Consider the following 14170-nt stretch of genomic DNA (forward strand, 5'->3'; position numbering starts at 1 on the left):
TTCTGTCCATAGTTCTTCTGGGACTCTGTTTACTAAATCTAGTCCTTCAAATCTGTTCTTCACTTCCACTGTATATTCGCTAGGAATGTTAGTGAGATCATATCTAACTGATCTGTGTATTTTCCCTGATCTCTTTAGTTTTATTCTAAATTGGGCAATAAGAAGTTCGTGATCTGAGCTACAGTCAGCCCCAGGTCTTGTTTTCACCGACTGGATGGATGTCCGCCACCTTTGGCTGCAAAGGATGTAGTCAATCTGATTTCGGTGCTGACCATCTGGTGAAGTCCATGTGTAAAGCCGTCTTTTAGGTTGTTGGAAGAGAGTGTTTGTGATACACAGTGAGTTTTCCTGGCAAAATTCTATCAGCCTGCGTCCCGCTTCATTTTGTTCTCCCAGACCATGCTTGCCTGTGATCCCAGTTGTCATTTGACTTCCCACCTTGGCATTCCAGTCTCCTGTAATGAAAATAATGTCTCTTTTTGGTGTATTATCCAGTAGGTCCTGCAGATCCTCATAGAACTGATCTACTTCTGCTTCTTTAGCAGCTGTGGTTGGGGCGTATATTTGGATCACTGTGATGTTGAAAGGCTTTCCTTGCACTCGAATTGAGATCATTCTGTCATTTTTTGGGTTGTATCCAAGCACCGCTTTAGCGAATTTCTTATTAATTATGAAGGCTACTCCATTTCTTCGATGTTCCTCTTGTCCACAGTAGTAGATCTGGTGGTCATCTGATGTGAAGTGGCCCATTCCAGTCCATTTCAGTTCACTGACCCCCAGAATGTCTATCTTTAGTCTTGACATCTCACCAATAACAACATCCAATTTGCCCTGGCTCATAGATCTTACATTCCAGGTTCCTATGGTGTGTTGATCTTTAGAGCATCGGATTCGTCGTTCACCTCCAGTACCGTCGGCCGCTAGCCTTCCTTTCGGCTTTGAGCTAGCTGCGTCATCACATCTGGGGCTAGTTGAACTTATCCTCTGCTCCTCCCCAGTAGCATTTTGGCCATCTTCCGACCTGGGAGTCCCATCTTCCAATGGCATATCGACATATCTCTGGTTGTACTGGTCCATTTAGTTTTCTTGGCAAGGATACTGGAGTGGTTTGCCATTGCCTTCCCCAGGGATCACGCTTGGTCTGACCTCTCTGCCACGACCGTCCCGTCTTGGGTGGCCCTTCACGGTTTCGCTCATGACATCATTGAGGTGCTCAAGCTCCAGCGCCCCGACAAGGCGGTGATCCTTTGCTGGAGATTGACTCAGTAGTAAAAGCCAATGTGTTTTGCATGGAAGGCAGCAATGGCACTGTTAAGCCCTTGGGTCTCGCCAACACATCAAAAGCCCCAGATAATCCCTTCCCTCATTTTTTGGTCAAAAAAAGGTTTTCCACCGAGAACACATTTGAATAATGTCACTTCACACAGTCAACTCCCTCCCTAACCTTGAAAGGTGATAGGATGCAACATCACTTCCAGTTTAACAAAATAGAGAGCAGGATAGAGTACTGTCAGAGGAGCCTAAAACAGAATGGTGCAACCCTTCCTCCCATCCTACCCACATTGCAGTTGTTGTTAAGAGTCGATCAACTCATGGCAATCTCATGAATAAGAGACCTCCAAATCACCTATCATCAACAGACCTACTAATATCTTGCAGACTCGGGGCTGTGGTTTCATCACTATCATCACCTGTTTTCCAATGACTAAGAAATATTATTTTTTTCTGTCAAGTCATACCTTCTTATGCTATAGCCAAAGTACAATAGACTTCGATTGTTCATCTTGGCTTCTAGGGAGAGTTCAGGCTTGATATGCTTTAAGACCTATTTATTTGTCTTTTTAGTTCCATGGTATCCGTAGAACTTTTCTTAGGTAGTACATTTCTAAGGAGTTAATTTTCTCCAGCAAAAATATGATAGCTGGGACCCAGTGTTGGTAGCGCTACGCTGGTTGCGTAACATGGCTCTGAATTAGAGAAGGGAACACATGCACCAGACAGTGCAGCGAGTGAGAGACACAGCTGTGGCAGGATACCAGTGAAGTAATGTAACACAGGTGGGACAGGATACCTACATGGCCAGCATTAAATACTGGTGGGGTTTGGGGGGGGGGGCTGTTTTTGAATTCTGGGAGCTGTAGTTCACTAACACTCAGAAAGCACTCTGTACCAAACTGGTGATGGAACAAGTGAACGTGACACACATACCCAACATGCCAAACTTTGAATACTGGTGAGGTTTCAAGGGGTCTGACGTCAGAGGTTGGGGGTTCACCCACATAGACAGAGCAATGTGCACCAGACCGATGGATATGGACCAAACTTGGCCCAATATGACCAACTGTGAATACTGGTGGGGGGTTTTTTTTTGGGGGGGGGGGGGACTGACCCAACATGATGGTAATTGTAGTTCTCCCTGCATCCAGATAATCCTGTGATCCCCATTGATTATGGATCTGAACCAAACTGGGCACACAGACCCAACATGGCCAACTGTGAATACACGAAAGGTTTGGGGATTGTTGACTTTGGCATATGGGACTTTGGCATCCAAAGAGCACAGAACCCAGCTGACAATGGATCTGGACCAAGCTTGCACTCAGACCCAACCTGGCCATCTGTGAATACTGGTGGGATCTGGGAAAGACTGACCCATGATTTTGGGAGTTGTAGTTCACCCACATCTTTATGCATTTTCTAATGGGGGAATTAATAAAAAAAACAAAAGGGAAGACTGACTTTTTTCTAATAAATAAAGGTTGCTTACCTGTAACCGTATTTCTTCGAGTGTCAGTCCGTGAAATCCGCACCCATGGGCTCTCCCTTGCGCATGCGCAGAAATTCGGAACATTCTAAGTTTAAATGAATTAAAAAATGATTATTTTGAGCCGTATAGGCTCCGCCCATCTCCCCGCCCCCCGGATATATGCGCCGAGCGCCGCCGCCATTATTTAGTTCCCCAGCGCTAAACAGCGGCTAGGAGAAAGGCATGACAGAGGGGAGGACGGGCGGGTCGTGCGGATTTCATGGACTGACACTCGAAGAAATACGGCTACAGGTAACCAACCTTTATTTATTCTTCGTGTCGTCCGTGAAATGCGCACCTATGGGTGAATAGCAAGCTACTGACCTGGAGGTGGGTCGTGCCACACAGGAGAAAAGAACTGCTCTGCCGAAACCTGCATCTTTCTTTGCTTGTATGTCAAGCTTGTAGTGGGAGGCAAACGTGGACGGTGTAGCCCACGTAGCTGCTTTGCAAATTTGGTCCAAGGGGACTCCTTTGAGGAATGCTTGGGACGTGGACACAGAGCGTGTTGAATGTCCCAAAGGTGAGATGGAGGGTCTTTGCCTGCGAGTTGGTAGGCTAGACGGATTGTTGCGACAATCCAGGAGGCTAGTCCTTGGGAGGACACAGGATGGCCAAGCATGTCTTTCCTGTATTTCAAAAATAATCTAGGGGACTTCCTATAGGAGGAAGTTCTATGTAAGTAAAAGGACAGTGCTCTTTTAACATCAAGGGAGTGCAGAACTACCTCCAACTGGGAGAATGGGTTGGGGAAAAAAGTTGGTAGAACAATGTCTTGTGACATATGAAAATGGGAGACCACCTTAGGGAGGAACGTGACATCGGTACGGAGGACGACCTTGTCAGGGTGGAATCTAACATAGGGAGGGTCTGAGCGGAGGGCCGTGAGTTCGCTGGCTCTTCTGGCTGAAGTAATGGCCACAAGGAAGGCCGACTTCCACGATAGGTGGGAAATATCATTAGAGGCCATGGGTTCAAACGGTGGTTTAGATAACTGGGATAACACTAGCTCCAGGCTCCACTGCGGGGGAGGAGGGGAGACGGGAGGGTGGATATTTTTGTAGCCCTTGAGGAACAATTGTACTAAATGGTCCTGGAAAAGGGATGGCAAACCAGACTTTCTTCGGAAGAAGGAAATTGCTGCCAGGTAGCATTTCACCGAAGAAAGGGAGAAACCTTTATTGGAGAGATGGACTAAGAAGTCTAGTATTATGGGTATAGGTGCAGAAACAGGGTTGTGTCCTAGTGATTGAACAAAGGATTTGAAAGAGGACCACTTATAGTCATATGATTTTTTAGTGGTGGGTTTATGAGCCGCCAAGAGTATGCGGGAGACTTCGTCAGAAAGAACTAGTGTGGTTTGATCCTCCACGCCGTCAGGCATAGGGATTGCAGGTCTGGGTGCAGGACCAGGCTGTTCTCCACCGTGAGAAGGTCTGGGGTCTGGCTGAGATGGAGGTACTCCTTGTTGGAGATTTGGAGAAGGGGGCAAACCAGTGTTGCCGTGGCCACCAGGGTGTGATTAGAATGCAGTCCGCGTTGTCCTGGATTATTTTGGCTATGACTGGGGATAGAAGAGGAAGAGGTGGGAAGAGGTAGAGGAGGCCAGGCGTCCATTGGAATAGGAAGGCGTCTCCGAGACAGCCTCGGGATGCACGAGGGTGGAGCCGTGCGCAATAGAGAGGACAGTGATTGTTTATTGGAGATGCAAAGAGATCTATTCTGGGTTCGCCCCACTTGCGTGTGAGGACTTTGAACTGTCTGGGGTGTAAGTGCCACTCGTGGTTGTTTTTCGATGATCTGCTTAGGGAGTCTGCCAGGGTGTTGTCCTGGCCTGGCAAGTGAATGGCCGTGAGGAGGACGTTCCTCTGAATGCACCACTCCCAAATGCGTTGTGAGATGTAGAGGAGTGTTCGTGAGCGTGTTCCTCCCTGCTTGTTGATGTAATATTTGACAGAGGTGTTGTCTGTTACTATCTGTATTACATGGTTGGATACAATGCGTGTGAAGGCCCGAAGAGCCTTTTCCTCTGCCATCATTTCTAGAGCATTGATGTGGAACTTCTGGTCTTGTGGGGACCAGTGGCCGCTGACCTGAAAACCCTTGAGATGCGCTCTCCATCCTGAGTTGGAGGCGTCGGTTGTGAGGGACATAGAAGGACGGGGTTGGTTGAACGGCATCCCCGATTGAACATTGTATTGCTTTGTCCACCATTAGAGTGACTGGAGGACAGGGAGGGGCAGCTGTAGGACCCGTGACTGGGGTTCGTGAAGGGGGTCGAACGCTCTGAGAAACCAATTTTGAAGGGGTCTCATTCTCAGGCGAGCAAAGGGTGTTACGTTTGTGGTAGAAGCCATGTGGCCAAGGATAGACTGGATAGCCCAAGCAGATGTCTGGCGGGATTGTTGTAGGGCCAGGATAGATTGGTGCAAATTGAGGAAGCGATCTTCTGGGAGGAAGGCCTTCTGAAGTGTGGAGTCTATTACAACTCCTATGAATTGGATGCGTTGTGTTGGGGTCTGGTGAGATTTTTCGTGATTCACGACCAGACCCAGGTCCTGTAAAAGAGACAAAGTGTAATCAGTATCTTTACGCAATTGTGACCGAGAGGGCGAGCAGAGCATCCAGTCATCCAGGTAAGGAAAAACTGTAACACCTTGCTGGCGGAGGTGTGCGGCTATGACAGATATACACTTGGTGAATACCCTTGGCACTGTGGACAGGTCGAATGGGAGAGAATTGAAAGAGAAGAATTTGTTTTGGACCGCAAAGGTAAGGAACCTGCGATGGGAGTGTCTAATTGAAATATGAAAGTAGGCATCCCGTAGATCCACCGTAGCGAACCATGAGTCTTTTGGAATGAAGGGAAGAATATTGGGAAGTGTTACCATGCGAAACTTACGTGGCGTAATGAAAGTGTTGAGTTTACGTAGATCAAGGATGGGGCGTAGACCGCCATCTCTCTTATCTACCAGGAAGTAGCAGGAGAAAAAGCAGGTGTCTGTATCGTGTGAGGAGGTAGGCGAGATGGCGCCTTTTTGGAGAAGAGAATCAATCTCTTCCCAGATGGTCTGGGAAGGTGGGGTTAGTAGGATATTGCCATCTGGAGGGTAGTTGTCAAATTCTATAGCATAACCTCTTTTAACGATGTCCAAGACCCAGGCATCCGTGGTTATGGACTGCCATGTTGGGAGGAAGGTATGTAGTCTGTCCAGATATGTAAGTGGTTGGATGTGGGATGGAAGGAGTGTGGTAGTAGGTGTAGGTGTGCTAAAAACGACGTTTGTTGGTATTGGGGGGTCTGGTACCGCAGTACTGACCTCTGGAAGGCAGGGGTGGTCGTCTTGACGATGTGGAGGGGGTGTAAGGCCTCTGACGTCCCCTGTAGAATGAGGTGTTGTAGGGCCTATTGTAGTATTGAGGACGGTAGTATTAGGATCCCCATCGCTGGCATTGGTAAGAGTATGGTTGTTGGTCATACTTGTATACCGTTTGTTTCATTTCATGGGAGTGTTTCAATTGAGAATCTGTTTCAGGATTGAAAAGGCCTGCTTCATCCATAGGGAGATTCTCAATCAGGGTGCGTTGTGATTGAGAGAGGATAGCTGCCCTTAGCCAGGCGTGACGGCGAAGGGCCACTGATCCCGCAATAAGTTTACCTGAGGTGTCAGCAATATTTTTGGAAAGGTCTTTTTGTAGGGAGGCCAAAAGGAGAGCTTCTTGTCTAAAAGCTGTGGCCAGAGGTTGTTCGGTTGGAGGTAATAGGTCTAAATAGGGAGCTATTTTATTCCACAAGAAAGTCTGGTATACGCTCATGTATACTCCATAGTGAGCCATGCGTGCAAAGAGACATGCTGAGGAGTAAACATTTTTGGCCATAGTATCCAATTTCCTCCCTTCTTTGTCAGAGGGTGAGGTTTGGTTAACTTGAGTTGGCTTAGGTTGAGCATCAGTGACAACAGAATTTGCTTTAGGCATTTTAGCCAGCCATGAAGCTGAGGAGAGATCAATACGGTACAAGTTTTCTGGTCATTTAGGGGTTGCCGGGACCGAAGCCGGGGCAACTCCATTATTTTTGAGAATCTTTAGCAAGTAGGGTAGAGTGGGCAACACAGTGGATGAGGGTTGTTGTTCAGTGGAAGTAAAACATGGATCAACTACCGTATCGGTAGGTTCTGGAGTAGCTAAGTTTAAAGCTCTAGTCAGTCTTATTAGAAGAGCTGAGAATTTTTTGAATTCCTCCAAATTTTTGGGTGAAGGGTCAGTATCTGGTTGGGTGTCTAGGATGGCAGGCGTGTCATCAGTGGATTCAAGGTCGATGGTCTCTGAGTCTGGCAGGGGTGGATTGTTGGGATCCTGCTCGGGTGAATGAGTTTGGGCCTCAGTTTGGTCTTCCTGAGGGCGAGAGAGTGTGGCCGTGGGAGGCGCACGGGGGGGCTGAGGGTATCTAGGGTCCTCCGGGTGAGAGGCATCAAAACCTCTATAGTGATCAGGGTGAGGAGGGTAGTAGAAAGGGTATGGAGGGAAGGGAGGAGGGGGGGTAGAGGTGGTAAGGGTACTCTGGGTACCCATATGGATGAAAGTGTTCAGAGGAGCGAGGACGGGGCCTTTTGGGAGGAGGAGAGGAGGACGCTGCCGGTTCCGCCTCAGGAGAAGGAGATCTGTGGTGGCGGCGGGAAGATTGCGCAATCGGCGCAGATAGAACGGGGGAAGGAGTTTCTCCCGGGACCGGGGTTTGTGGAAGATTAGGAGATGGGAGGGGGGAGGCTTGGGAGAGGGGAAGCGGCGGGGGAGAAGCCGAGAGGCCTGCGGAGGGCTGAGCCTCCAACTCCAGCTGAGGAGCCAGGAGTTCGAGTGGGGGAAGGTGGGAGGGGTCATCCAATTGGAGCATGGCGGGGAGCGGCTCCTGGAGATGCAGTACGGAACCGGAGGAATGGGGCATCGGTTCCAGTCTGGGAGGACTCAAGGACTGTGTGTCAGTGAGTTGCTGTCCTTTTTTCTGTTTACTTGTTTTCTCTTTCGTTTTCCTGGGCCTCGTGGCCTGTTTGGAAGATTTTTGTCTTTTTGCAGGCGGTTCCACGGGGGAAGCATTTGCCTGATCCAACTCACGCCTTTCCCCAACGCGTGGGGAGGGAGGCTGAGGGGGCTCTATTAATGGGGATAGGGAGGAGGTAGGGAGGGATTGTGGAGCCAGAGCGTGCTCATAAAGCAGAGCTTTTAAACGGGCATCCCTTCCTTTATGAGCCCTTGCAGTGAAACTAAGGCAAATCTCGCATGATTGGAGATTATGGGATTCCCCCAATCAAAGGAGGCATTTTGAATGCCTATCAGCTTCGGGGAGGGTGGCCCTACAAGCTGAGAAATTTTTGAAATAGAGGGAAGACATCTTAGCCTGAGGGTGAAGGAGAGTTGTCAGTCGGTCCGAATCGGGGGTTGGAGAGAGGCAGGCAATCAAGTCCAGAAATCAGTCCAAGTCAGTCCAGTAATCAAAGAAATCAAGGAGAAGCTGTTCCGAGATGCTGCTAGTTTAGCGCGGAAAAAGGAACTATATAATGGCGGCGCCGCTCGGCGCATATATCCGGGGGGCGGGGAGGTGGGCGGAGCCTATACGGCTCAAAATAATCATTTTTTAATTCATTTAAACTTAGAATGTTCCGAATTTCTGCGCATGCGCGAGGGAGAACCCATAGGTGCGCATTTCACGGACGACACGAAGAATAACAGCATTACAAATTACCTAAGCTGCTTCTGCTACTCCTCCTCCTCCTGATGCTGCTGGGACACTCTCAGTCGCATGGGTATTTTTTCCCCTTCCTTGAAGGGACTCGCTGGTGCCAGCTTCCTTCTAGCCTTGCGCAATCTTCCTCACCTGCACATGTGCACCATGCTGTCATGCACCCAGCATGTCTGCTCTCCCCTCCCTGCTTGGAGTCTCAGAAACTGCCCTCCTCTTGGCTGAGAGGACAACTGAGAGGCCAACCAATCACAGCAGGAGGAGGGCTTTTGGCAGAAGGATTCGCCGTCTATTTCCAAAAAGGAAGAGAAAGACAGGTGGAGAGATCTTCACCTGCCTTCTCTATCAAAGGGGTTCCTAAGACCATCAGAAACATGTGTTTTCTTATGGTCTTTGCCAACCCCTCTGACACCCTCCTTGTCACCCCCTCCCCAGGGGTCCCTATCCCCAGGTTGAGAAACCCTGATATAAAGAGTCCCGAAACTGACTGCGCATGCCAGGCCCGTAGCCAGGATTTCATTTCGGGGGGGGGGGGGGGGGGGCTGAATTTTTTTCAGGGAGGGTTTCGGGGGGGGCTGAGTTTCGGGGGGGGGGGGCTGAGTCTGAGTGAAAGAGGGTCTAGCCTAGCACACCTTTTGTATCATTACCTCAATACCCCCATGCATATGGGATATATTCAGTATGGTGATCAGATCATGATATGAATAAACATAACAGTTTAAATAATGCACCAGTAAGGTCTTTTCGCGAACCACCATGAGAATTTCAGGGGGGGGGGGGGTTTGAAGCCCCTCAAGCTCCCCCCCCCCCCCCCGCTACATGCCGGGCGCATGCACAGGAGACCTATATGTGCAATTTTACACAGACCATGAAGAAGGCCAGACTTAACTATACATCATATTTCACACTTTCCAAATCTTTGTAAATAATTCTTTACTTTTTTTAAAAAAAAAAGTATGGAGACATTTTAAATGTTTGCTTTGAGAGAACAGGGTGAAGGGAATCATGCAGATTTCCAGATGTGATGAAACAACAACTCTCAGCATTCCTCACCACTGGCTATCCTGGCTGGGACTTGCAGTTCAACAACATCTGGTAGGCTACATAATTTCCACCTCTGCTTTACATCATGCATGTTAATGTAAATATTTGTGCAGATTCTCTTTTATTTAATCTACTGATTAGTGTGGGAGTTGGAATGAAAAGGATTTATGAGTGAAGACATGTGAAAATGTCATGGTCTTGAACCACACCAGCTCACACCACACTCCCATGCCATACTTTCTTGCACGAATACTTTTATTACACTAATAGTAACAGTGGTCATCAAGTACAAAAAATAGTGCCAGCCACTAAAAGTCACTAGGTTCACATGAGAATCAGGTATGTCTTTGTTTGAAGTTCCTTTTTCAAAGGTTATGTCACCATTGTTCATGTTACAAATGAGCTGTTGTGACGGGGAGACTAGCCTAAGGTCACACAGGAAGGCTGTAGCAGAGCTAATATTACATTTCTAAGCTTCCTGGCTCCCAGCCCTATGTGCAGTCTGTTAGACCATATGCTGCGCTTGTGGGGGCGGTGGGGAGGAAGGCAAAGGCGTTTCTCTTTGAATTTGGCAATGACGACCAGCCTCAACACCAGAAATGAGCCAACTCCACAAGTAAAGTACGTGTATGCATTCACAAGCCATAGCATTCCAATGCACATTGCTTTTTCATCTCCAGTGAGAAGAAACTCAGGACTTAAGTTTGTCACAATTGGTTTTGTGAAAAGTCAGTGACTGCAAGCCTCTGGGATTCATCAACATGTGACATCACACCAGCCAAGAAGTGTGTGTTATTCTTGCCTTTAGGAGAAATTATAGGTTTGAGCTTTTGGTTTGGCCTGCCACACTGGCGGCATAAGAATCTATATTTAGGTAGATATGTGAATACACTAGTCCGGAACATATAATTTTCCTGTGTTTCCTATTCCCAACAAATGAAGGCTGGCTACTGAATGGTCACCACAAGAAAAAGGACAATTCTGGATTTTCAGAAAAGCCTGCTGTGGTAACTAGGTACAGCTATAAAAGAATAAATAAATCCTTCTGTCACCAATTACAGCAGAGACACTTAAAACTGAGGCATGTCCTAGCTGAGAGACATAATAAGTGGGGAATAGGGGAAAGAGCCGAACCATGCCAAACTAACGGTAAATAGCCATCCAGGATCCAAACCGAACACACACACACTCTCCTGTTTACAGCAGGGTCACTTCTCAGACCAGCCACAAATAAGAGGGTGGTGAAGGCAATGCTACCAGAATGGAACGGAGACTCTCTGCCACTAAAAGCTTCCATCTGCCACAAACACAACAAGACCTACAACTAAGGATATGCATGTGCTACATGCAAAACACCCACACATACATCTATTCAAAAAAAATTCCATCCAGGATTGATTGTCTCTGTATTACATTTGTTTCCATAACTCATGTTTATTGAAAGATGATCAAGTTTGGGATGTGAGGCAGAAATAGATTGTAAAAAGTAAAAAAAAAAAAAGTAAGACGCTAATAAGAAAAAAAGAGCAGACCCCTAAGGAAAGACTACCTGTAACATAGGGTACAGAAATCCCATTTGTGTGACTATGTTTTCAGACATGAGCAACTCAGGTTTTAACTTTCTTGACTAAAAATAAGAAGTTTTAAACATTATTACTTTAAAAAGAAAGAAAGACAAGAACTAGATTAAACTTTGTTTTGGATAAAGCACAAAAAGAAGGTGGAGAGTGGCCCTACCTACAGCCCAAGAGAGCAGCTGGAACCCTATAATCAACCATGTTAACTTGGCCCAAGCACCATTTGTTTTACCTAAATACGATCAGCTGAAATTGTTACACTGCTTAATGAAGATGCTCACACACGCAATTTTAGGCAAGCATTGGCAGCCTACTGTAGTATACTTATATCTGTTTAGATTTTTGTTACCTCTCAAAAAATAGGGTCAAAACATCCTTAGTACCAGACATTAAAGTTGATGGAAAATTACAGTAGGGATGTAGTTGCCTCCTATGAACAAGAAGCGCCTTAAGTACAATGACTCTGGAATGAAACATAACTCCCTCTCTCAGCTAGGTAACAAAAGGGTCACAACCCAGTCAGATGCCATACCTCAGTGGGCTGTAAAGTATTTTGATTAAAATCAAGACGAGGAGACCAGATGGTATCTATCCCATACAGGCCATCCTGACCCTTTGCCCTTAACAAAAACTTGTTCCATTCCACAGTCCCAAAGCAGCTAGAGTTGTGGGTACTTACGACTGACAGGCAAAAGACATGCCAAAGATAGGAATGCAGCGAAAAATGCCCTCCCAGCGTGCGTAACTGACCCGCTGCAGCCACTGCCCGCCAAAGAGGCCGTGCTTGAAAGCAGAGAGTACGATCTGTAGCCAAAGAAAAGAAAAGAAAGGTTACAATCAAGACAACAAGGTTGCAAGCCTTGATTTGATCTGGCAAATCAGGTTGCAACTGCTATACTTGCACCATGAAAACAATCAAGTGCATTGATTCCTCTTGCCCTGCGTGATCGGGCTTTCCTGTTGCATATTGAGAAGAAGCTGTGCCATTTAACATGATGTTTCATTATTATTTTTAGAAAAAAATATTGATTGGAGCTTAAAATCTAAACCAGCAGGCCCAGAATGATACAAGTGACATTTCACTTTGCAGTATGTTTCAGACTCTGCTATCCTGATAACACAAGTGAAAAATGTTATGATTTTAGGCTCTGTACGTATTACAGCAATTTGCGTAAAGGAGGAACTGGAGGAGGTCTGCTTACTCGCCACAGAGTTTGCAGGAGAGCAGCTGTTTTCTATGATACTCCAACTTGTTCACTGGCATCTCATTCCTTTTCTTGAGTCAGCATAAACTTGTTTAAGTCCCCTGCTGCCTTGTCTCACCATACCTTTTGGGTACACGCTTCTTTTATATTTTTCTATAATCAACTCCTCCAGCAATACTATCCTTGGTCAGTAAATATCCCTTGATGACTAATATTGTTTCACCAATTCTCCCTTTTTGCCTCTGTATTCATGAAATGTCCTCATCATCTTTTTCCCTTCCTACACAATACAAAATTTCTGTGCAAACACTTAACTTTCCAGCTTCAAACCAAATGAGATCATGTTCATCCAGTACTGATTTGATCTATCACTTCATATAGTTCTGTTGTTGTTCCACTTTTCTGTTTTAGATTTTAATCTCCATGAAACGTTCTTTTTTATTTATGCCTCTCTGTAAAGTACTATTTATGCCAATGGAGCAGCACTATATGTGGCCCCTTACACACAGCTGAATTAAATCCCACATTATCTGCTTTGAACTGGGATATATGGCAGTGCGGACTTATATATTCTAGTTCAAAGCAGATATTCTGGGTTATTCTGCCTTGATATTCTGGGTTATATGGCTGTGTGGAATTCAGCATGAACCTTTATGCGTTTACAAAGTTCCAGCACAATTTTTACTTACTACTTTCTAAATTGTGGACTGAGGAGATATATATTTGTTTTTTCAATGGTGTCATACATTGAGCTAGAGAGGAAGGACAAATGAATAGAGATCTAAGAATGCCATCTGAAATCTGAAGACACAGAGACTGAAGTAGAACGCCTGTTTCAAGAAAAGGTTTTCTGGACCTTAAGTCAGTTAACAAAATTATCTAGATTGCTAGCTGGCTTGAGGTCTGGCAAACTCTTTCTTGACTGATGTATGGGGCTAAAGACTACATAGGAGTAAAAGTGAGGGAAGTAATCAAGGGGTTCTTCTGGCAATCTGTGTGGCCAAAAGCCCATAGTAGTAACTCTGTAGTAAATAAAATATCCTGAGTTTCTGGAAGCTGGGGACATGGCATGGTCTCCCTGGAAGATTGAGAATTCTTAAGTTGCATACAGGAGAGAAATTCCTGAGTCTGTGGTTACACAGGAGAGCAAGCTGCTTCTTGGTGACTTGTGGTGGTCATTTCCTACCAAGCGGTGCCACTAATGTTAAAGAGAAAAAAACATTCCTAACCAAATCCTGGGCCTGTGAGCAGTTGCCAATATGTGGACCTGCCATCCCTTTATAATATCCCTCAAGAGCCCACCCACACGGAAAGATTGGACACTGTGGGATTTAATTTGCACTGTGGTTTTTCTTGGATGAATTAACTACAAAATACTGAAGACAACAAAAGCTTTCCAGCTATTAATACTGACCACAAACATAAACACCGTGTAAAAGATCAGAGCCATGGCACTGAAGGACTGAATAGAAGCCATCATGTTCCTCTGGAGACTCAGCGGAAGCACTATGCAGAGGGAAACGATAAAGAGCAGGGCTATCCGGAACCAGCCAATCACCTGAAAGATGAATGTGAGCAAGAGTTACACTGAGCAAGGCCCAGAAGATCCTTTGTTTTGATGGCCAGCCTAGCAAAGACATATCAACAAAACTAAATATAAAAGACCTAATCTTGCCTTTGCTATGAAAAGCACTAAGTTTGAGCTTGAAAGCAAGTCATGGGAAAAGTTTCAGCTGTTAGGCCTGCTGCTTGTCACAGATTGGTCTGTGATTAGCTCACACAGTCACTGGGTGCCACTGTTGCT

General features: G+C 46.2%; 1 protein-coding gene across 2 annotated transcripts in view; it reads right to left on the reverse strand.

The window, feature by feature from the left end:
* SLC38A10 (solute carrier family 38 member 10) overlaps nt 1–14170 on the reverse strand; it is an 85921-nt gene that overhangs the window by 49945 nt on the left and 21806 nt on the right. For both annotated transcript variants that reach the window (XM_060764275.2, XM_067463865.1), the window contains 2 exons: nt 13781–13924; nt 11841–11965 (listed from right to left, as the gene is read on the reverse strand). In XM_060764275.2, coding sequence (XP_060620258.2) covers nt 11841–11965; nt 13781–13924 — 269 coding nt within the window. The remainder of the gene's footprint in view (nt 1–11840; nt 11966–13780; nt 13925–14170) is intronic.

Source organism: Anolis sagrei, chromosome 2, assembly GCF_037176765.1.
Source record: "Anolis sagrei isolate rAnoSag1 chromosome 2, rAnoSag1.mat, whole genome shotgun sequence".
Lineage (NCBI taxonomy): Eukaryota > Metazoa > Chordata > Lepidosauria > Squamata > Dactyloidae > Anolis > Anolis sagrei.